We start from the raw sequence: 24,008 nt of genomic DNA on the forward strand, positions 1-24,008 counted from the left end.
TTCTTCTCAAAAGAGATATTCTTTGTCTACGTTCAGGAATAAAGGAAAGGTACTGGGCCCTAACTAATTTGTTTATTTCTGTGTTTAGATGACGAAGATCAGAAGGGATTTTAGGAATTATCTTTCTTGATGGAGGCTTTTGAACTTTAGATTTTAAAACATGTAAAAAGGACGCAAAACAGAGTAGCTCTCTACCTTCCCATAGAATTAAGTTCTCTGCTGTATGTTCTAATATATTTGACAAACTTCTAATGGACCCTGAATTCCAATAACATTTCCCTTTTTTATTATTAAAGTTCAATAAGTCATCTCCAATATTCCATAGGTCCCTGTGAGGTGATGTTGCATTTAATTTTACAAGCAGAACATTATGATCACTAAGATCAGTAACAAGTACAGAAAAATCCTTTAAAGAACCAAAGAAGGTACTATCAACTATCATATAATCCAGGATCGAACCGCCATTCCCTAACTTATGTGTAAAATGAGCGGGACTATCCGAAGGGAGCCTTCCATTGATTATAATACAATCTGCTTCGGCTAAACTCTCCAAGATTAGTTTCCCTCTTTTATTTGTTTTAATATTCTCCGGAAATATAGCTTTAGGTATCAGGAATGTTTCCTCTTTTATCTTATTCCTGAATAACTCCAGGGCACTATTAGATATTTTACCATTTAGGTCACCTAACAGTAAAATATGAGGAGGGAAAGTGGATTCCTGGAGATTTAATATAAAAGAACACATCATCTTAATACCAGAATTATAATTTATATCTGGAGGCAAGTAAGCATTTATTATTACGAGTGATTTCTGAGGGACATCTTTAGCAAAATTTATTAAGGTTATTGCCTGAAATAATTTATTCGAATCTAAATAGTGGATATAATTCCACTTGACTTTATTTGATAAAAGACAGGCTAACCCTCCCTTTGCATGGCCTCTCGTAGAGGGAGTAGCATTACTCTCCAATACATAATAATCTTTTACAGTCGGAAAATTCCCTACCAACCACGTTTCCTGCAAACAGATGATGTCTGCTTTTAAACAGTGCAAAAATGACAGCTTTTCTGTGCTCTGGATTAATCCGGCAGTGTTCCACGATATTATTTTTAAATTATCGTTAAAACTCTGAATTCATTCTAGATGCAAAACCAGATTTATCTGATAAAACAGCGGGCAACCAACTCCACTCCAGATCGGTATCCTTTACCCTAGTTTGTTTAATGGGTAGCGGATTATTTACTATCACCTGTCGCTCATTTTTTGATATCCGTATTTTTAACTCTTCGGTCCCTACACAGAGACCATCTGAAGGACCAGATTTTATACCCTGATAGGTTAACATTTTTTGGTATTTATGACTTTCTATTTTAACCGGAATAAAAGGATCGACATCGATTCCTCTTATTTGAAATTCTTCTGCCCATTGTAGGACATGATTTGTTACCAATTTCGAATAACATTTTACCCGTGTTATCTTTCCGTTCTCTGAAGGCATTGTTCCTTAAATATTATTACTCAATTCAGCAAGCCAAACCAGACTCTTTAAAGGAGGTCCTTCAGGAGATTTTCACGAAACTGGATATTCCATAGTCCCAGCACCAACGAATGGTGGCCAAAGATCTAAATATCAACATGGATATCCTAGCTCCCGCTACAGTCTCCGACTCAGGTATAAAAATCATTTTGAAGAAACAGACTTTGTCTCCCTTAAGGATGGCTGCGCTAAATACTCTTCAAGCAATCACCCATGTTGCCCCAATTGTAAAATCATATGAAGGTACGAAAATGTAAACATCTTTAAAAGGCAGCATTAAGTAGGGTAAAGAGGCTCTGTATTCTTCGAGCGAGACTCATGACACTCCCAAAAAATGAATTCCACACTAATGTGTCACTTACATTTAGTACAAGTGCTTGTAGATTTTGTGATTATAGGAGAGAACCCAAGCTACACATAGTCTGCGCCTGTCCAGAATTCTTAGCCGCAGAACACACTTTAGTAAAACCAATGTTTTAAAAGAATGGGATCGCTATTTGCAAAGATGACTTCTATTTTTCCATAACAAACTTCATCCTCATGAATTTGGCATGCTTTGGCAACTATGTTAATATAATATTCACTGCCATTGAATTGAGAAGAAAAGCAGTAGTAGCTGTTGTTTGAGCACGGAAGCGCCAATCTATTGGTATATAAGCAGACAGTTCCACCTGTTCCACTCTCTTACCTTGTGCCTCACCAGAAACCCTATTTGGCATGTTGCATCTTATTGGTATCTAACTCACCCCTTGGCTTTGAGTAGCTTACATACTGGTATCTTTGCCTAGCTCTGTATGTGGTGCTGCTTTATTGTTTTAATCTTTTAACAAATTCTAGCCATTTGTTGGATGACAGTTTTGATTGCCCCATTCTATCGTCTTGTCATGGTCAGGAATTTGTTTTTGTATGTTGCATTTTTGTCTCTAATCAGATATTTAGTTGGCTTTGAGCAGACTGCACATTGCTACTTATTGTCGCTTTGTTGTTTAATTCTTTTATGTATCTGTATTTATCTGTAATATAAATTGAAAGGTTTTTAATTGCTCCACTCCTCGCTTTGCATACTGCCAGGAATCTGTTCTTCATCTTGCAGTATATTTCTCATCAGCTCTCTCTTTGGCTTTGCGTAGACTCTACATTGTTATCTATCTTTGTTTTCACTCCTGTAGGTAATTGTACCAATTTTACATAATTGACACAATAAATATTGCTACAGATATAGGCAACACTTATTTTATTTTTAGTTTTATATAGCGTGAACTAGACCCGATGGTATCAGAGCACTTTCCATGAGCACCAGTTGCGTTACAGAGGACACATGAATTTTTGTTAAGCACGGGGAGATTAGGTGATTTGCCCTGAATCACAGGATGTTGAGCTTCCCTGTCAAGGCTTGAACTCAGTTCCCCAGCTTTAAGGGCGACTGCTCTAGCCGTTGGGCCACTTTGCCAATGCTTGCTGAGTTCTTTTGGTAAAGTGAGATTTTATCACTCTTAACCACTCTCAACAAGGTTAGACATTAACCCATTCCTGCTAATGCTTTTCATTGTGCAGCTAGTCACTTTGGCATACAATAAAGTAAACTGGACCAGGCCAGCAATTTCCCTACTTTGCTTGGGTAGTGGCCCCTGTCTTCTACCCACCTATGTACATGCAGAGAACATGATTTGCCATGGTAATGCGTAAGCTTGGGCGGACTTCGTGGAGTTAAGCGGAACTATGCGAAGTGACCAAAAAAGTCTGCCACGCTATGCGGAGTTCCACAAGCAGCATAATGCGTTAGGTCGGGCCGTTTGCGCTGATTTTTACAACCGTGTAATTTGTCCCTCAGTGGAAAATCAGCATAAATGTCACCAGGTGCAGTTTCTTTCTGTGGCTCGAGTAGATCTTCTACTCGAGCGCAGAAGCTTCCTCAATGCGAATGTAAGTTTCTCAACACGGGCGGTAGCAACCTTTCACGAAGGCCCGCTTTGACAAATCCCACCAGGAGGTCGTCTGGAGTAAGATTTTCCTCGCTCGCACCCACCAACTTAACGTTGGCAAGCGTCAGCGATGAAAAATTCGACCCCGCTATACAGATGGAAGTTTTCGGAACTCTGCGTGCTGCGCAGAGTGGGAAAAACTCTGCAAACTCCACGAGTGGAGAGGAATTTCACGACAAGGCCTAGTAATGTGCTGAATGCTGTTCAACAAAGGCTTTTGGTTCAGTAGCATTTCTCGATACTGAACTGCTCACACCAGTGTCTGACAATAATCCACTTTCATAAACATCTTTCCGCATATAGGGAAATGCTTTTGTGAGTCCTTAATTGCGATTATTAAGGAATCTCAATTAGGGACTCTCAAAAGCCTATGCATGTAAAAATCACTAATAAAATAGCGATTTTTAAACATTCCTTGATTGTGACTTGCAAATTGCGAGTCGGAATTAAGGAATGGCTTCCCATTCATTCTTATGGGCCTACAGGCCCATAGGAATGAGAGGGAAATGGCAAGTGCAATTTGCGAGTACCAAAATGTGCTCGCAAATTGCGCATTCAATTTCAAGGGTGCAAAGGTGTCAAAAGGACACCCTATTGCACCCCTGAAATTGTGATGTGCACCCATGTTGCGCACACACATGCCCCAAGGCATGTGTGTGTGTGTATCCTGAAACTTTGAAAAATGGATTTTATTGCATTTTTCAAAGTTTTTTCAAATTACAGAACAGTTTGATTTCACTGTAATTTATAATCGCAATTCAGGAACTCGCAAAAAATTGCGAATTCTTCAATTGCGCTTGCCAAACACCTTCGTGCATGCGTAAAGGCAATTTGCGATCGCAAAAGGCCAATTTTTGCGAATCGCACTGTTTGCGCTCGCAAAAACCTTTGATGCATGTGCCTGTGAGTCGCTACACTGACATAAAAGATACCAGCTTGTCTGGTGCAGGCCCTCCTCATGCTAATTTACCACAACCAATTTTATTATTATGAATAGTGTTTATGAAATATTAAGCCAACTGGAAAATGCCATTCATTTGCTTCTTTCATTATGCACAGCTTTGTAAGGATTTCTCCTTAAGGAAATAGTCCCTCATTCACACGAATTTCAGAATATAAGCCCATCATTTTGGACTGTGTTTATGAGTGGGCAGATCAACCGGAAACAAAAATTCATTTTGTGTCCGCCAAACTTTCCACTATCAAGAGCAGTATTTTATTCTGCCTAGTTTTCAATAAAGTTCAAGGCAAACATAGATCTTTGTATGTATCTCTACTTTTTTGTAGTCTGTTGTGTTAATTGTGTAAGCACTTTTAATTTTGCCACTCAAACCTGCCTCCTCTGGGAGCTAAAAAAAACTGGTTTTCAGAATAAACAAGTCACATCAAACATATGGAATCTGACATAACTTTCCTAAATGAAACACTCGGGACTAAAGCCATGATCACTGACTTGTAACCATAAATGAAGTAGATCTGCATTATTGAGCTCAAGCTTTCACCCAAAGCAAAAACTGCAATACAGGCACTCTTTTTCAGCAGAAGCAGACACCGTGTGTCCAATCAAAAGCTCACAGAGAAAAGGTTCTACGTGTGGACGAGGACAAAGGCCCTCACTCAGTACTGCTTCCTAAATCTCTTTTTCTGGTGGTCACATAAGGTAAGGTGACAGCAGTGCTGTTAAGTCTAACTTAGAAATTAACTGCATGAAATGAGGTGGATAAATACATTTAGGATAATAAGTGACACCAGGGACTGGATCAAAGAAAGAGAACTAGGGAAACCTGAAGTCGGTTTGAACAATATGTTTGCCAGGCTACTTAACAATAGTAGATTTTTATGCCTGGCTGTGGCTGTGGCTGAGGGTTAAATAAATAACCCAAACCGCTAAAAGCATATAGTGTGGTTTCTTGAAAAATAAACAAATAGAACTCCAGGTATTTTTTGCTTAACTTAATGTAAAAAAAGGCCCTTCCTGGGTCCTGTCAATTGGGCCTAACCCCTTTTTGGTGTCCATGGCTGTGCTTAATGGCATTCCTGCTTCACAAAAGATTAGATACAGGATACTCGAGTTGAAACAATTAGCCAACACGGTCTGACACTAATGTTACAGAGTATTTGTGACCATCACTCTCAAGCTCTCAGTTCTGTAACTAACAAGCAGTGATTGCATATACCTAAGAACTTGTACCCCAGAGAAAAATGTTGTCATTAACAGAATATCATGAATATATGTAGAAAGCTAAAACTGAGCAATCACAGCACGTTGCTAATAAATCAGCATAACTGCAGACATCACTTTGACATCTGTACAATTAAATGTAGCTGCATTTTTGTTAGAACCACCACTCTAATCAGCAGGTGCCTTAATATAAAATATGTTTGGAGGGTCTCATCTCAGGAGCAACCATATTCCAGATGACGTTTTATATAATTATGTGTTTTCACAATTTGAATATGGTCTCAAAAAAACTAATATGGAGAGAACTTAAAGGAAACAAAACAGCAAATAAAATTGTGGCATATTTTAAAGTACAAACTTACCTATAGTACTTAATGCATGGCTTCACTGCCAGAATGGTAAAGGGTGTAACAGTGTAGCAAACAGCCAGTTGAGTGACAATCCATGTGATGATGTCATAGAAAACCTTGCGAGTTCTTGAAGAAATGAAGTAGGGCCTGAAATTGTTTCTTATCTATAAATCAAGAGATAAAAGCAAGCCATCACATTTGCAATATGAGTATGTGTTTCTCTGTGCATTGTGTGTGTAAGTATGTGTGTTTAGGTGTGTGCGTGGAGGAAAATCCTGTCAAGTGTGTCATCCCTTAACTTACACAAGTCATAATTTTCCTTAGAACATATTTCCCTGCATTCATCCCAAAATCTGCAACGCCAATAAATCCTCATCAACTTCAACTGTTGCCTTGGTACTAAAGGGGTTACTAAAAAGGCATGCCCTTGTATTTGCTCCTCCAATTCAGTGTATGAACAATTAATGACTGAAGAAGGAATTACTCCACTTCAGGCTTCAAGTTAAATATTGTAACTGTTCTAATGAAAACACCTTCACTGGAACCACCAGACACTTACAACTAATAGTCAACCATGAGGCTCCTCATATTATTCTAAAATCATGGAGAAAACTATTGTAGCCTAGTTACAATATTATCTCAACCTCTCTGCTTGGGATGGGTGTGGGTGAAAGTCAAAACAATGTACGCCATTAATTACCACATTTTGTGTATGCCAAAACACAGGGCCTGATTCACAAAGGTAAACTGAGATAAAAGTATAACTTTACGACTTTCAGTATTCACAAAGGGCATTTGCGAGTAGTAAAGTTAGACTTTTGTCCCAGTTAAACTTAAGTTTTCGTCTTAAGTTTAACTTTTTGATCTCAGTTAAACTTAAGACCAAAACATAAGTTTAACTGAGATAAAAGTCTAACTTTATGTTATGTTATGTTATGTTAAACGCATTTATTATGCGCACAGATGCTCCAGCAAAGGAGCGTCCTGGCGCCTGACAGGTAGCAACACAACACAACAGAACAACACGGAGCCAAAGAAAGAAACTAAGGAAACAAAAAAGTTTTTACCGCTCGACGAAAAGAGAGTAAGTCCCTAAGGGCACGAATCTCAAGGGGAAGGGCATTCCACAACACTGCGGCGCGTACTTGAAAAGACCGGCCGCCAGCCCGACAGCGCTTGAAACGGGGAACAACAGCAAGTTCCAGGTCCGAGGATCTTAAGGCACGGGCCGGTACATAGCGGGACAAAAGGTTGGAGAGAATCAAGGCAGGGGATCCCTTGAGGATCTTGTAGGCAACACAGAGGACCTTAAATTGGATCATCTGCGCAATCGGTAGCCAGTGAAGCGTGCACAAGGTATTAGTTGTGGAACAAAATCTAGGCAGGCCCACCACAGCTCTTGCCGCTGCATTCTGTACCCGCTGCAGGCGGGTGATTTCGGCCTGATTTAATCCCACTAAAAGGGAGCTGGCATAATCAAGCCGAGAAATCACTGTTGCCTGAATCACAAGTTGCCTGGTGGTAGCATCAAAGAATTTTAATATATGCCGTAATCCACGCAAAATGCCAAAGCAGCAGGCAGCTGTGCGCTTAGTATGGCAATCGAAGGTAAGAGTTGGGTCGAGCCACACCCCAAGATTTTTTAACTCAGTGACCGGAGTAGGCATAGGACCCAGATCCGAAGGCCACCACCTGTCCCCCCAGAGTTCCGTATGCTTGCCAAAGATCATAATTTCCGTCTTACTTGCGTTCAGCTGGAGGCAGTTGGTAGTCATCCAGCTGGCGACCGCCCGGAGTCCTTTCTGGAATCTAGGGGAATCCACATCCGCATCCCCGCTGATCGTAACCGCTAACTGGGTGTCGTCTGCATATGACACCATGGTCATACCCCAATGCCTGACAACCTCAGCCAGCGGTCTCACGTATAGATTGAATAACGTGGGGCTCAGCGAGGAGCCTTGGGGGACCCCCAGATCCAGAGGATTGAATTTGGACTGATGCGGTGGGACGGCGACGCAAAAAGAACGGTTGGAAAGGAAGGAACGGAACCACTGGAGTGCAGGGCCGGTAACACCAGCTTCCTCCAGACGTAGCAGAAGGATCGGATGGGACACGGTGTCAAAGGCGGCGCTCAGATCTAAAAGCACCAGCGCCGCCGTTTGACCCGCATCGAGCACGGAGCGCAAATGCTCCACCATATAAAGTAGAGCTGTCTCCGTGCTATGCCCTGCCCGAAAACCATTCTGCGTACTGTCTAAGATGTTGGCCTGTAGAAGATGGTCCGAGAGGACAGAGTTGACATGCGCCTCTGCTACTTTAGCAGGCCACGGAAGGAGTGAGATTGGGCGGTAGTTCTAAGGTTTACCAGCATCCAAAGTTGGTTTCTTAAGGATGGGCATGACCACCGCCTGTTTCCACTTCACTGGAACCATGCCGGATGCTAATGAGGTGTTAATGAAAGAGCAAACCGGCGAGAGACCGTAGGATGGTAGGTCTCTGAACAAAGCCCTCCGTAAGGCGTCCGCCGGAGACCCAGACTTGACCTGCTGGGCCAGCTTACCAAAGCTTTCCGGTGTTAAACTCGGGAAGGAATGTAGGACATCCAGAGTTAGGGGCTTAAGGGGTCTACCGATAGAAGGTACGACCGTGTTAAAGGCTCTATAAATGGCATGAACCTTTTCCAGGAAGAAAGCCGCCAAAGTTTCACAATGTGAAATAGAACCCTGATGAGTCGCAACCACCTTTTTAGCTATAAGGTCTTTCAGGGCCTTAAAAATAGTTTTGGAGGGGTTAGTGCTGGTACGAAATTGTAGGGCATAATAAGCCGCGCGGGTTCTACAAACGGCTCGATGGTAAAGTTTTACAGCGGCCAAATATAAATCTTTTTTATCGCTGTCATAAGCTTTGCGCCAAACCCGCTCGGCACGTCTACAGGTGCTTTTAAGCACCCGCAGCGAGTCATTGTACCAAGGGCTCGGGTCCCTAGACCCACATTTACATGACACTATCGGAATGAGAGAGTCAAGGGCCCTAGTGACCCACTCACAGAAGCGGTCATAGCCCTCATCCACAGTTTCAACTGGGCCTAACGGGTCAGTGGATAAAAGAAGGAAAAAATCCTCAAGTTTTAATTTATTCCAACGCCGTCTAGGGATGGAACGAACCGAGGGCTTACGGTGCGGCTCATACAATGGGCACTGGATACACACCAAATAGTGGTCAGTCCAGGCCAAAGGAGAAGGAGTGGAAATGCTAGCTTCCGCTAAATTAGTGAAAAAAGGGTCTAAGATATGACCGCCTACATGAGTGGGCTGCAGCACCAACTGAACTAACTGAAGAGCCTCAAGGTCAGCAACGGAACTGTGTACCGCAGGTAAATACTCTTTGTGAATACCGAAAGTCGTAGAGTTTCAGTGTACCTTTGTAAATTGGACCCACAGTTGCACACATATTGGTGCTAGTGGACAGTGTGAGAGAATGAGACCTCTTAAATTGTGCCTTCAAAATTATTTTTTTCATATTTGCATTTATGTCATTGTGCAACGGTTTTCTGAAATCATAAAAGTCCATTATATTTATGTTATTAATTATGTCATTGTTGATATTGTATGATGTAATTGGTGATAGCATCAATTATGTTCTCTAAAATGTCATAATTTCTGTCATGTGTGAGAGTCTGAGCAGTGCATGAGTTATGGTTTGAACAGCTAACTATAACTGAGCAATATCAGTTGCTTTTTTATTTACTTCCATGGTCATAACGTCACATTAACAATCTTCTTGAGGGAACCTCTGAGGTTTTCCTAAGCATAAGCTAATGTTTTATGAGGGAAAAGAACCATAACTGATCCTTAACTATTTTTTAGTGATTTGTTTTACAATTTTTGATGATATACTATATCCAATTAATTTGTTTTTATATTCTACAGTGCAGAGGGGTTTTGGCCGCAAAGCCTGCAACAAGTTCCCATGTGGTCAACCCCTTTGAATTGGCTTTGGTCGTAAGGTCTGGCTAGCTGCCAAGCCCTGTGTCCATACCCTTCACCCAACCGACTGTATGGCAAACACATGCTCCACAAGGCCTTGCTGGGCTGGCCGCATGGTATGGCTTATAGCCAGGCCCTGCTCCCAACCTCCAAAGCAGTCAATCCGCATTATGCATGGTATTTGGCCGGGTATGGAATGGAAAGACTTTGCTGATCCTCCCACAATCCAGATCCACAACTTTGGTTCTGCTAACATCTCCTAGCTATGGACGGGCATTCCACATAACCCTTTGTACGGCCAACCACACTACTTACCTCATTAGCCAACTCTCTATTCCCAATTCTTTATTGGGCAGAAACAGAAGTTTGCATCCAAAACAGAATTAGCTTCATAGCTGTAATCAGGATTTATGTTTATGAAGTTTTCTTCGTGCAGTAGGTCTTGCACATTCACAATTTGTTTTAATAGAAGTTTGGTAGATCAATGGTCGACGGGCATTCAGTTTAAGGAGGTCTTTTTGTACACTTGGGCTTGTAATTGATTTTAAGATTTTTAAGCAAGTCATTTGTCTAGTACACAAACATTTAATTTCATAGGTATGTGAGAGATTGCGTCAATATTGATAGGAATATGACAGCAGATTAGTCATCATTGATTACCTCCTAGAGGAACATTTTTAAGGTCTTTCCAAAACAACAAATATTGGCATCATTCTCTTAAAGTTACTTCCTGCAAATCGAGTCATCCAAAATCAATCGTACTGAAACAGCGAGTCTTGAAAGACTGCTCATCACGAGAATTGTTAACACCTGGAAATGAAACTAGAATAACCAAACTGTGGGGAAAGGTATACAAAGAATACATTGGATAGGGAAAACAAAAGTGCAAGTACAGTTCACATTCCAACACAGCCTCATGGAAATACATACCTTTTTAGCAGCCAGTATGACGGGGATGGCAGTTATAAAAGTAAAAAAATATCCAGGATATACACCATGCCAGAAAGCAGACAGGATGAATGTTAAGACTGTGGGGTACCTTGATGCTCTTTCATAGCAAACACTGCAAAGACAAAACATAAGTACAATACAAAACTGCTATGAGATCCAGTTACTATTTTCAGTAATGTTTAAATCATGGCAAATATTGTTCAGTCTAACAATCACTCTGATTTCTAGAATTGTAATATAGAGTAGGGTGGTAATGGGATATCTGGCAACAAATGAGGCTGCTTTGTCTGTACTCTTTATGGGTCCCTTGCCTCAGTTAGTGGCGGTGGGGCAGATATTTCTGACAGCAGAGTCTCAACGTAAAATTCCTTTGTAGTTGCCCCCATCTACAGGAGTGCCAGCTGAACTGCATCAAATGGCGTTCGCAATTTAGGGAGGAGCTTATGACACTTTTATGTATGGAAGTCCATAACAGCCCTCTGCAGGAGAAAACAATGTGCCACGACTGGTCTGTCATATAAAGTGACTGCAAATCACTCAATTTTTCCCAGATCGAACCACTGTGGATCCAACAACCAGGAAAGACCGAACTGCAAACCTTATAATCTTAAGAGAAACCAAACACTGCACTTCAGCTGATTCTAAGCTCCCACAAAAATGTTATCCTAAGATACGCTGTGTGTGCAGAATCTTATTCAGTGTACTATCACTGCAACTGAAATTTTATAAGTTACTAATGGGCCGATTAGGGTATCGGTCAGATCGCAACCGACGGCCTGTCGGTTGCGATCCGACCAACATCTCTAAATGCAATCCGACGGCTGCATTATAATGCAGCGAGTGGAGGCAGTGGACGGAGGGGCTGACCGCTGCCAATCCGACAGGCTCCAGGAACCCATAGGGGCAGCGAGCAGAAAGTATTCCCCTACCATGTGGCGGTGCCTGCTCAGACACCGCCGTAGGGATTACAATGCACGTTTCAGTCGCCATTGAAAGGCTTTTGGAAACTGACTTTTGGGGGCCCTAGCAGGACCTTCATCCCTCCGCGGCCTCCAGTAAGAGGCCTGAGGGGCACCACAGGTGCCTCCCCAAACATTGATACCCCACGTGCCAGGCACCACATGGTGCCTGGCTCACTGTGCATGAATGTTTGTAAACATCCATTTACCTAATGCGGGTTGTGCAGCAGCCCTTTTCCGCCCACAACACAAGCCGCATTGTGAAAATGGATGTTTACAACCACCTCGTAGGAAGTCGCAACCAATTCGTCGGATGGAACCGCCGACTACTAGTCGGTCGGTTTCCATGCCAACACAATGCAGGTCGAATGCTTGTCTGACTGGCATCGTAATTAGGGCCTATGTTGTCTTCTGAACATAAATAACGTTTTAAGTTTATTAAACAACACTAACTGGACATTATATTTATTATAAATGAAAAATGTGCTAACTGAAATTATACATTTTAGCCCACATTATTCTCAAAGACTAAGAAGCCCAATATGATGGCGGGGGCAATCCGCCCGCCATCCACTCACGTTTCCCCCCCCGCCATATTAGTATGGCGAGTGGGACCTCGGCGGACAGAAAGACCATCCGCCACTTTTCCGCCCCGGTCGCTTTGCGGCCGGGGCGGAAAAGGAATAATATGGTTGCGCTGTCTATCCAACACTGCCAGCCATATTGTGATGTGCTTTTGGCAATGCCTTTCCGTGGCGGTACCTGTGGTACCCACCTTCATTTGCATTTACAAAGCGGCAGACACCCTGCCAGCCGCTTTGTAAATGCAAATGTTAAAGTGCTTTTTAAGCATTGTGGCGGGCGCTGCTTAGAGCACCGCCCGCCACAATGCTTAACATGCAGGATGTGGCAGGCACATCCTAATACCACCCCCGGGACCCCCGCCCTTATGGCGGGCGGTCCCAACCCCCGCTAGGATGACGGGCGGACTTTGTCCGCCCGTCATCCTAATAGGCCGCCTAAGGGTCTGATTTAGTGTTTGGCAGACAGGGTTACGCCATCACAAATGTGATGAATAGGGAAAGGAGATTGCGGTGTATGAAGCTGTGGGCTGCCTCCTAAAACACTTGAAAATATGGAAGAGGTGGGTGGAATACAGATGAATCAAATAAGCACCAATCCATCAGATTCACCAACTCCTGGGTGAAGAAATTAAGACATTCCATGGCCGAAAAGAGACCGTATTAAACTGAACTGTGGAACATCATGGGTTATGCAGTTTAGATGTTTTTTCTTCTGTTTTCTCTCATTCTGCTAGTGGATCGGGGTGGGGGCAGAACAGCAAGACAATTGTATCTTATCTATATGGTATATTTGTTACACTTGCTTATTCATGTTATGGGCTGCCTTGGCCGTGTTGGAATCTCTACATATACATAAATAAAAGGTGTTTAAATAAATGTGATGGATATCCTATCCGCCTTACTACAAGTACATCTTATCCTATGGCACTCATGATAGTGCAGACAAGATATCTGTCACATGTAAGATGGAGTAACTAATCCACCAAACTCAAAGTCAGACCCTGAACCATGATAGTTCACCCTCACAACCCTGAAAGTTAGTGCTTAAAATAGAAATACTTGGCAATTTAGTAGGCTTGCAATGGTTATCCGGTTTCTGTGGTTTTAGGGACAACAGCAATGCTTGTCACAAGGATTGTCTAATGGCACTGAAGAACTGAACTGACAGAACAGCAAAGCATAAAGTTGGGAAAATATCAATCAGGCTTGTCCATCTGTTAAAAAACACCAAATGTAACATATGAACAACAATGCAAGTACCAACCAGGACATCAGTGCATTGTTCAATGTTAATCCACAACCATAGACAGCTCATTAAATTAAAGGCACACATTCCACCATTCACAGACCGTGGAAATGCAATTATTGGGCACTATGGGTGGCACACTGATGAAACTCCTGCTCATGGAGGAAGATATTGAGACAAAGTGGAAGACTTTTGTGTACACTGTACAGTCTACACAAAGCTTGACATATTCACACTACAACAGGAAACTTTGGAATACAACTTCCTTAGCTAAATACATTGGTCAGAAATGTCTGCAGAAGCTGTGATTCAGAATGAGATCATATAATGTCATGATTCAAGAAGATAACCCGCTGTGTGTACTGCACTAGTATGCAACTGACTCCACCAAAGGCATGTTTGGTATTTCTCAACCAACAATCCCCAGGGCTAACTGATACATCATTAGTGTAGTCAAATTCCATGTTACATGGCTTGTCAGTCACCTTGCCATACATCCTACAAATGATTCTCCATCGAGATAAGGACCTGTAAAATCAGTAGACCAATGTCTAATGCAGTAAATTACTTTGAACAAATGACCAACAAGTCAGCAGGGTCTGTTTCTAGGGCAAAACAATACTAGTGAGATTTCTGGATTTAGAAGGGTGACAAACTGCTTCCAAAATATTTCTAATTTCATTGTATCAACCACAAGAATACTCAGGAGTCGAAACACTTGTAGCTCATGACGTACATAGTTCATCGTGGCATCTTTCCTAATAGACATAAATACTAAGTATCTCTACCTATGTTGTATTTTAGAGCACCTTTTACAAAGAGAAGAATCTTTCTATGAACTGAACAAGCAATACTTTGTGTCTTATTTTAATACATCTGCATATTTATTTAGGCTCTTATCTGTAAACCCCAGCCTTGCTGCTTCACACTCTTCCCCAAACTCCTATTGCAAAGAGAAAAGGAAAATAAAAGGGACGAGATAGGGAGTTAACCTTAGAAGACATGACTGTAATGCTGCCTCCTAAAAGCAAAAGGCTGCTCCTAAATCCTGCAATGCCCTATATTGTCAGTTCAGTTCATTTTAGTCCTAAAATGTGTTTTCAAACAGTTTTTACATTTTACTTAACATATTTTATAATGTACAATCCTTTAAAACCACATTTGGAGGTGTAATTTTTTTTAAAACGTTTTTTATTGAGTCATTTTCCTTTCCAGTCACCATAGGGTTGTGTTAGGAGAATCTAGATGTCACTAAAGACACAGAGGCTAGCAATAAGCACAAGTCCTTTATTGCCTTGCAGCAATTTAAAGAAACTTACAGCAAACCTCAAACTTCCAGAAAGACAACACCATAGTCCTTATAAGTTCAGAACAAAAAAAATCATAATCCAACACCAGAACATGAAAGAACTTCCTTTCTTCACTCTATAAACAACATATATGCATTTGTGACAAAACTTAAACAAAGTACTCAAAAATAACCATAACAAAATGAAAACTTGCAAAAAAACACTGCAAACCACAATAAAAAAAAGGTTAATATTTGTACCCAAAATATTTTCTACAGTTAAAGTATTGGACAATCTTATCTTGGGCTGGAAGGGATAATGGTAGTCTCTGTGACTTTAATGAATTACAGATTCTCCTAACACAAACCTTTAGACCCTTCATCAATTCTACTTTCATATTATTTTATACTTCTCACAAGTGATGATGTTCATTGAATCTCAGATAAAACACTAATGAAGACATGTTTTTTCTCCTTTGTGTTATATGAATCATAACTCAATCAGGTTTGTAGAAATGATTACTTACATCTAACTCTTTCACATCTGCCACTCTTGTGAAAGAAACCAGGCAACTGGCAAAAAGATAAGTACCTATTAGGAGGCCAACTCTCAAACATATTAAAAATCAAATTGGCATCCTATGGAAAATCATATTTTAGCCAAGGTGGTCTCTGCAATTCGATACCTTTCATAACTCTACAAATCAATTCATCTTACCCAGTTGATTTCCCATTAACCAGGTTGTGACCAGCCACTACTGCTGACCTTTAACAAATGATTGTCCCATAATCAATCATATTCCAAATAAGTGAGATAAAAATATGAAATCTGTTGTAGAAGCTTCCACAAGATCCAAATTAATTTCCATGCCCTAACATACCCAGTTCCTCCAACACCAACATATCTATTTATTGTGCCTGGTGCCCAAGATTCCAATACCAGTTCTTGAGCCACCTCTGAAAAGCCTACAAACTGGGTTCCACTTCTCGAATCTTTCAAGCAAGAAGCTTCAGGGTGTTTTATTGGCTACAAGAGGACCCTTGTCATCTAATTCAATTAGCAAACCTCACCTGATAGGTATAAAAAAAGGTTCCTCCTTTGCTAATCCCAGGCTTGACCCACCCAAAAAGGAGTCACTGGCACATTCAGACAATCCTGCTTCCTCGATTGAAGGAGAACTCTTTGGATCAATGCAAATGGAGAAAAAGCACAACCCTTTTCCCCAAACCTGTTAAAATGTATCCACTGCTTGGGGCGTGGCTACGGCGCGGAGCAGAATGGCTGCCTTGTGAGGGACGTACTATGCACGCGAAACACTGACGAGGTGAGTGAAGTACCGAGGGCGGTCTGGCCTCCAGAGCTGTGTGGCGTGGGGCTGGCAGGGTGGTGTGCCCCCTAGGGGAGGTGGCGCCTTGCGGGACCTGCGTGGCGGGGCCTCAGGGAGTTCGGACCGGAGCGGTGCTGCTCATCGCGGCAGGTGGTGTGCTGGGCAGCTCTCAGGGCCAGTGGAGTGCTTCCTGTCAGCCATCTTGTCTCGCTCTCAGGTCGGTTCGGCCGAGGGCAGGCGAGGCGCTGCAGGGGGGCTTCGAGGCAGCCGGGGGCGGTGGTATGGCCCATATTTGTCCGTGAGTGCCTGCACTGGAAGATCTGCAGCGGGGACGCACGTGTGCTACGCTGGACTGTGGTGACCTGGCAGTATTGAGCACGTTGCTAAAAGGAGTGGCACCGTGGCATTGTGATAGGCGAGATTGCCTCCCAGGTGCCTTGTGCGACATTGTGTTGCGGAGATCGTCTGGCAGGCCTACTGTGGTGCCTCAGGTGACGAAAAGGCTGCCTGAGTGCAGTACTACAGATCTTACCTGAGGACCATTCTCGGGCTGGACTGCGGGTGTTCTCGGATTGTTGGGCCCGCTCAGTTGACTACCATGGGCAAGTCAGAGCCTAAACAAGTGAAGCTGACCTTCGAGAACAAGAGGTCGACGCGCGCCGCGGATGGTTCGGGCGAGCAGGGCGGCCAGCGAGGCGCCTCGAGTCGCCACGATTACTTCTTTATGCAGAGAGAGACGCTATCCTTCGAGAGGCAAGAGCGAAGGAGCCGGTGGTGTTTAATGGAGATACATTGTCCTTTTTCCCAGACTACACTCCGACTGTAAAATCGGCTCAGCGGGAGTTCGTGCCGGTGAAAAAGTTGCTGAGGGAGGCGGCGGTGCCTTACGCCATGTTATACCCGGCGAAACTGAAGATCACACATGACGAGCAGTCACACTTTTTCACAGACGCAAAATCTGCATTAAAGTTCACGAAACACATCTGCAAGACTAAGCCGCACGAGAAACGTGTAGAAGAAGAACAGGCGGTGTCGGGACTGGATGATGCGGACTAAGTCTAGTCACTATAAATGACCATCTGAGTGCCTTTTGACTAGCATCCCTTCACTGAACTGGCTGCACTGATATCGTTCAAACCAAGATATCTCATGCTGGATGTAAGGGTGGGGGGGTGATGGGGCTGACTATCCTACAGGATGCCTCCTTGGGTGCAGCGGGGGGGGGGACTAGGATATGTTGATGACAATGTTCTTGGATTGGTGCCTAGCGGGGTTGACATTGATATAGTACCGGCGGCCACACTTCGGTGCGTGTACACGCTGCTGTACCTCTTCCCCTAGAGGATATCACCCATATGACTGGAGCATTGAGGGTGGTGGGGAGGTCTGGGTCTCGACCTGATTGGGAGGTTAGAGTGGGAGGTGGGGGGGTGGCTGGGGTTATGAGTTTTTTGTATGTTTTATGTTTTCAGCATTGAATTCAGTCAAATTTGCAGGCCATATTGTGCTGTGGGTAATGTACTCGAGCTGTGCTGTGGCTGCTTATGCTATGCCCCCCTGGCACCTGGAACATACATTGCAAGGATTGGGATTTTAAATGTGAGATGGCAGATAGATGTGTGATGCTGACCTGAAATGTCAGCGGCCTCAACACTCCTAAAAAAGTGAGGCAGGTGATAGCATATCTAAATAGACACGAAATACAATTTGTGTTGCTGCAGGAAACGCATCTGGCTCCGCTCGTGACATGCGGGGCTGTGGGTAGGTGGGCGGGCTTATGTTTGACAGCTTCGTATTCTTCCTATGCAAGAGGTGTGATGATATTGGTCAAGAAAGGCGTTGACTTTTAGGCGCTACACACTTACACTGATGATGATGGGAGGTGTGCAATGGTATGTGGGAAGTTGCAGGGCAAGTTGATCATCATTATAAATATGTATGACCCATAGCTGATGACCCAGTGTGTGTTGATCGTATTTGCGGACGGTTGAGAGAATGGCCGGCTACCCCTGTCATCTGGGGAGGGGACTTGAACACATACCTGAATGCGAAGCTGGATAAGTCGAATCCTATGACGCATCGTACCCCGAGAGTTGCTGAGAGAGTGATTAGGGCTATGGAAGAGTTCGGGTTGCGTGACGTCTGGAGACTGCGGAACCCGCAGCGGCGGGAGGGCATGCATGCGACACCTATGCATGGAAGTTGGTCTAGGCTTGACTATTGGCTGATTGATGTTGAGTTCCTGGACTGGGCCGATGAAGTGGTGACACTTGCTCACACGCTTTCAGATCACAATCTGGTGAAATTGATTTTGAGAAATCCGAGGGGCGCACACCGCCCGTTTACACGGAGGTTCAGCCGCTCAAGCACTTCTGGACCAGTGTACTAGAAGACCATACATGAGGCCATAGATCAGTATTTTGCGCTGAATAAAGGTACGGTAGACCAGGCTGCGACGCTGTGGGAGGCCTTTAAGGTCACCATTAGAGGGGTGTGCATTGGGACTGCTGCGGGCATACTTCGCGATATACGGACACAGCTACAGAGGATAGAGAGTGAACTGCGAGGCTTGGAGCGCGATTATGAGAGACAGCCTGCGGCGCCCACACTGGCTCGGATACAAGAGATGATTGGGGAATACGACTCTTTTGCGGAGACAGAGGTTAAATATTTGTCTCGTAGACACACAGCCAGGCGGTACCGAGAGGCAGGCAGACCGAGTCATACGCTATCGTTTAAGATAAAAGAGCGGCTCGAACAGCAGCGAGTGGATATGATAGTAGACGACGCGGGGGTAGAGCATTACACTCCGGAGACCATTACTGAGCAATTCCGCTTGTTCTACACAAATCTGTATAGTACAAGAGGGTCGCTGCCAGCTGAGGAGTTTGACGAATTCCTGGAAGATATCGCGTGCGCCTGGCTGTCTGACGTGCAGTGTAAATATCTCTGTCTTCCCATAGATGAGCAGGACATAAAACTGGCGATAGCGGCACTTCTTAATGGTAAGGCGCCCGGCCCAGATAGCTAACGGCGGAATTTTACAAAAAATACGCAGAGCTGATCGCGCCGTACCTGTTAAAAGTCTATGTGGAAGCGTACGATGCGGTGATGCTTCCTCCGTCATTAAGAGAGGCACTTACTGTCACCTTACTTAAGAAAGACAATCCGGCGGAACGCTGTGAATCGTATTGCCCGCTGTCGCTAATAAACATAGATCCTAAAATTCTGGCGAAGATCCTCGCCACCAAATTACAGCCACTACTACCGGGGTTTGATATTGCCTAATCAGTCGGGATTTGTGCCCTAGCGGTCCACCTCGCATAACCTCCGCATGCTCTTCTCTATGTTTCATGTCTTAGAACCTGATCTGGAGGCCGCGGCGGTGCTGTTGGACGCCGCCAAAGCGTTCGACTCAGTGGAATGGCATTACATGCATCGGGTGCTGCGGCGTATGGGATTTCCCACATTGTTCCTACAATGGATAGCGGTGCTCTACACGGCTCCGTCGGCGAGAGTACGGATGGGCAGGCTGACATCTGAGTCACTATGCATCGAGAGAGGGACTCGGCAGGGGTGCCCTCTCTCGCCTCTACTATTTGCGATCATCCTTGAACCACTGGCCGGTGTTATCTGTCAGCGTCACAGGGAGACAGCATTGAATTTCAAGTACCGGCCGGTATCAATATCGTTATACGCGGATGATATGGTTCTTTTTGTACGAGAGCCGACCAGATACCTGGCGCAACTAATGCGGGAGTATGTGCGCTTCAGACTTATCTCAGGCCTACATATTAATTGGGAGAAGCCATTTATAATCCCGCTGACGACAGGCACTGCTCAGCCTAGTTAGGAATTCCCACTAATATGGTCTACAGACCCAGATCAGTACCTCGGTGTCTGGGTGCATCGTGATCCTGTGGTGGTGCTCCGGGAAAACTACGGTAGGGCGTGCTCGAAACTGGAGGTTATGGTTGAGACCTGGATTTTACTACCGCTGTCGCTAGCGGACCGCATTGCTCTTATCAAGATGGTCGTGTTACCTAGATTTCTATATTTGTTTGCAAACATTCCAGTCGTTCTTAACATGGAATTTTTTAAGACTCTCCGTAGCCACTTACTCAGACTGGTTTGGGGGAGCAAGACTGCGCGAGTGCAGTGGTCAGTCCTCACCAAAGGATACGAGAGGGTGGGATTCGTGGCACCGGATTTCTATGCATATTATCTCATTGCGCAGGCACAATATCTATATTATTGGTACAGGCCGCACGCCTTTACAACGCATGTTGCGGTGGAGGAGGGGGATGCGGCTCCCATTCCACTGCACAGTGTGGTCACTCATATCTCGCGGGGCACCCCGAGATCAGATATAAATACAGTTGACGCTGTGATCTCGGCTTGGCAAAGGATCGAGAAGCTGGCGCAGAAGTTGCCGGTATATGCATCGGAAATGCAACTGGAACATCATGCGCGCTTGTCTGTCACACACGAGGCCCCGTCTATGAGGGTATTGAGAGAGGCGGGTATTTTGCATATGAGAGATGTCTACCTCAGCGGTGAATTTGTCACGCAAGAGAATTTACAGCACATCACGAATCAGTCGCTTTTTTTTCGGTTTGCGATCCATAGGCTGAGACAGAGCACATTATACCACCTTTCCGAGCGAGCCGCCGGCACTGCTGTCCTTGCAGACTGTTCTCGCCACACCTAATAATAAGAGGCTGATTTCTAAATGATATACCCTCATTAAAGATGAAACGGTGGATGAAATAGATAAGAGCTGGGTAAGATGGAATGAGTGTCTGCCTGCGGCTATCTCTGAGGATAATTGGAAGCATGTCTGTGGATTAACGGGGAAGCTCTGTATGAATGGCAACCTAAAGATCATTCATTTTAAATATATACACCAGGTGTATTACATCCGGGCAAGATTGTATGGGTATGGACTGCGTGTGTCGGCGTGCTGCGACAGGTGCGGACAGGATGACGCAGACTTCATGCTTTTGGCGTGGAAATGCAGGGCAGTGGCAGACTTCTGGGTTGCGGTGGTGGATTGCTTGCAGAAGATGGTTGCTATGGACCTCCCTTGCACTCCTTTGGTGTGCCTCTTGTGCTGCGTGTCGCATGTGAGAGGGGTGAATGGCAACTTTGTGCGACTGGCGCTACTGATGGTTGCACGAAGGGTGGCGGTCACATGAGGGAAGGGGCATCGGCCTGTCCTCAAGGAGTGGCTGACCGACCTGGTGCACTGCAGGGATAACCTTAATGTATATGCGGAAGAATTGCCACTCAGGTCAAGGCCGAGAGACATATGGGAGCCACTGAGATTATATCTGCTTGACGAAGCTGAGTAAGCAGCGGATTGGTGCGGATATCCATGGGGGCGTGGGTTGGTAGTGAGAGTGTCTGAGTGGATCCTTTAATAGTGACAGCACAGCTGGGAGGGGTACTGCTAAATGCCTGTGATTTGCAGTAGACACTTCTTTGTGACTGATAATGCATTTTTCTTTTTGGGTTTCATTTGCATTTTCTTTTTTCTTTCTGTTTTATTGTTGATTTGTTGTTATGGCCTGTTGTGTCTGATTGCTCAACATGTAGGAGGCTATCATTATGGCACGTGGATGCATTATTGGACTTTAGAAATGAACAGAGCAAAGCCGTGCATCATGTGTAATATGTACATGTTTAAGCTACATTGCTGTTGATTTGAAATAAAAAAATAAAAAAAAATTTATCCACTGCTTCCGTTGCTTCCGTTGCAACACTGGGTAACTTAGGGTAGAACCTCTATAACTGCTTTGTTAACCAAAAAGCTAAAAGATCTATCTTCAAAAGACCCCATTGCTCCTACGGCACCCCAAAAACGTCTTGATTGAGACTCCAATCACTTGCAAATCTTCAATTTCAATACACGACTTAATTGCTTTTGTCTGGAAGGTATTTTGCTATCAGTCCTATTGGGTGTTGTTTAGAATAACACGACAATTCTTCAGTTACCTCTGTTAGATTGCAGGACTTGCTTTCTCCTGATCACTGTATGTACTACCTCTTGTTTACCCATCCGAGCCCTGAACCATGCAGACTCACATCTGTTTTCAAAATGAAACCAGGAGACATTCCAAAAATCGCTTTGCCATTCTATGCCTCTATATTGTTTAGCCACCAAATAAACTCCACTCTTTCTTCCACCGATAAACAAATCAGATCACCATATCATAAAACCTTTCTCAGGTTGTCTGCCTTCAATCTCTGCAGACCTCTGTAATGTATTGGACCCAGGAACACAGCCTCAAATTATGATGGGAAAATACCGATTATTCCTCAAAGAAACCATATTCTTGTCTAATACATTATTTACTTCATATTTTATCTTTTTCTCCTTCCTCACAGCCAGACTTAAGATTCACTGTATCGTATCTACCTAGAAAGGTAAAAAATCCAATTCTTTCCCTGGAGCTAACATTAACTTTTCTCTGTTTATTAAAAAACATAGACTTTCCAACACATTAATCATTAAATGCAACTGTTCCTCTATTTCTTGCTCATCTTATGACTTAATCAGGAAGCCGTTGAGATACATAATAATGCGTGCTCCCCTCTCTTGGAGATTTGCTACCTCTGGCTGCAGAAGCTTGGGGAAACATCAGGGTGCCAAAGCTAGCCCGAACAGAAGGCAAGCAAACTGATATAGCTCTCCTGCCCACCTGAACTGTGCATATTGGATACTCTTCTCCCATTGGAATTGTAAAGTAAGCATACTTTTAATCTATTGTCACTAATCAGTCCTCTTCCTGGAGAATGTCTTGCATGAGATAGATTCCTTCCATCTTCCAATCTCTATAATCTACAAACCAATTAAGGTCCCTTAGATTTATTTATAGATATCAACTCTCGTCCTTTTTCACCAGAAAAATTGGACAAAAAAAACTTTTTACATCATTTGGAACTTTTTCTATACTATCCATCCCTAACATTTCCTGGGCTTCCTTTTTCACCAGATCCTTCTGATCCCGTAGAACACAACTTCTTTTGCTTTTTGCACCTGGAATTTCCTTGAACCTCAAGACATAACCTTTCACTGAATTGAGAAACTACTGCTCTATTGTCAACTTGTTTCATTTTTTCAAAAAACATTTTAGACGTTCCCCTACCCTTGCAAGAGAAAACTAAAAATATCTGTAGCCTGGATTGACAACCTCTACTTGATCTTCACTATTGTCATCAAAAACCAGTGTCTGATTAGAAGCCCTGAAAGATGCTTGTTAAACTTACGGCCGGAGAAACATTCCATTGCTCCAGTCGTGTCAAAAGCTATGCCTCCGAAGATTCTACACAATGATGCCTGGGAATCATCCAATGTCAGGAAAGTAGACACAAATGTGTCTTAATCTCCCACCAATCATCTCCAAAAAATAGACCTTTAGGGTTCTCACCAAATTCTTTTTACCAAAGTTACGTAACTTTGGATTAATTATTATCAGAATGGCCTTTTGTCTTTTAGTGATCAAAACAGTAGTTGCATTTCCTAAGAAACGAATTGCTTGATAACTCCTGCCTCTGAGGAGCTGTGTCCACACTCACCCCCTTTGTTAGGCTTCCTCTGCCATATCAAGT

The 24,008-nt window shown here is 43.6% G+C and overlaps 1 protein-coding gene across 2 annotated transcripts in view; it reads right to left on the reverse strand.

Annotated features, from left to right (window-relative positions):
• Positions 1–24,008, reverse strand: part of MBOAT1 (membrane bound glycerophospholipid O-acyltransferase 1) — a 491,383-nt gene that overhangs the window by 34,121 nt on the left and 433,254 nt on the right. For both annotated transcript variants that reach the window (XM_086965142.1, XM_086965143.1), the window contains 2 exons: positions 10,969–11,101; positions 6,065–6,216 (listed from right to left, as the gene is read on the reverse strand). In XM_086965142.1, coding sequence (XP_086821268.1) covers positions 6,065–6,216; positions 10,969–11,101 — 285 coding nt within the window. The remainder of the gene's footprint in view (positions 1–6,064; positions 6,217–10,968; positions 11,102–24,008) is intronic.

The sequence above is a fragment of the Lissotriton vulgaris genome, chromosome 4_1 (assembly GCF_964263255.1).
Source record: "Lissotriton vulgaris chromosome 4_1, aLisVul1.2, whole genome shotgun sequence".
Taxonomy (NCBI): Eukaryota; Metazoa; Chordata; class Amphibia; order Caudata; family Salamandridae; genus Lissotriton; species Lissotriton vulgaris.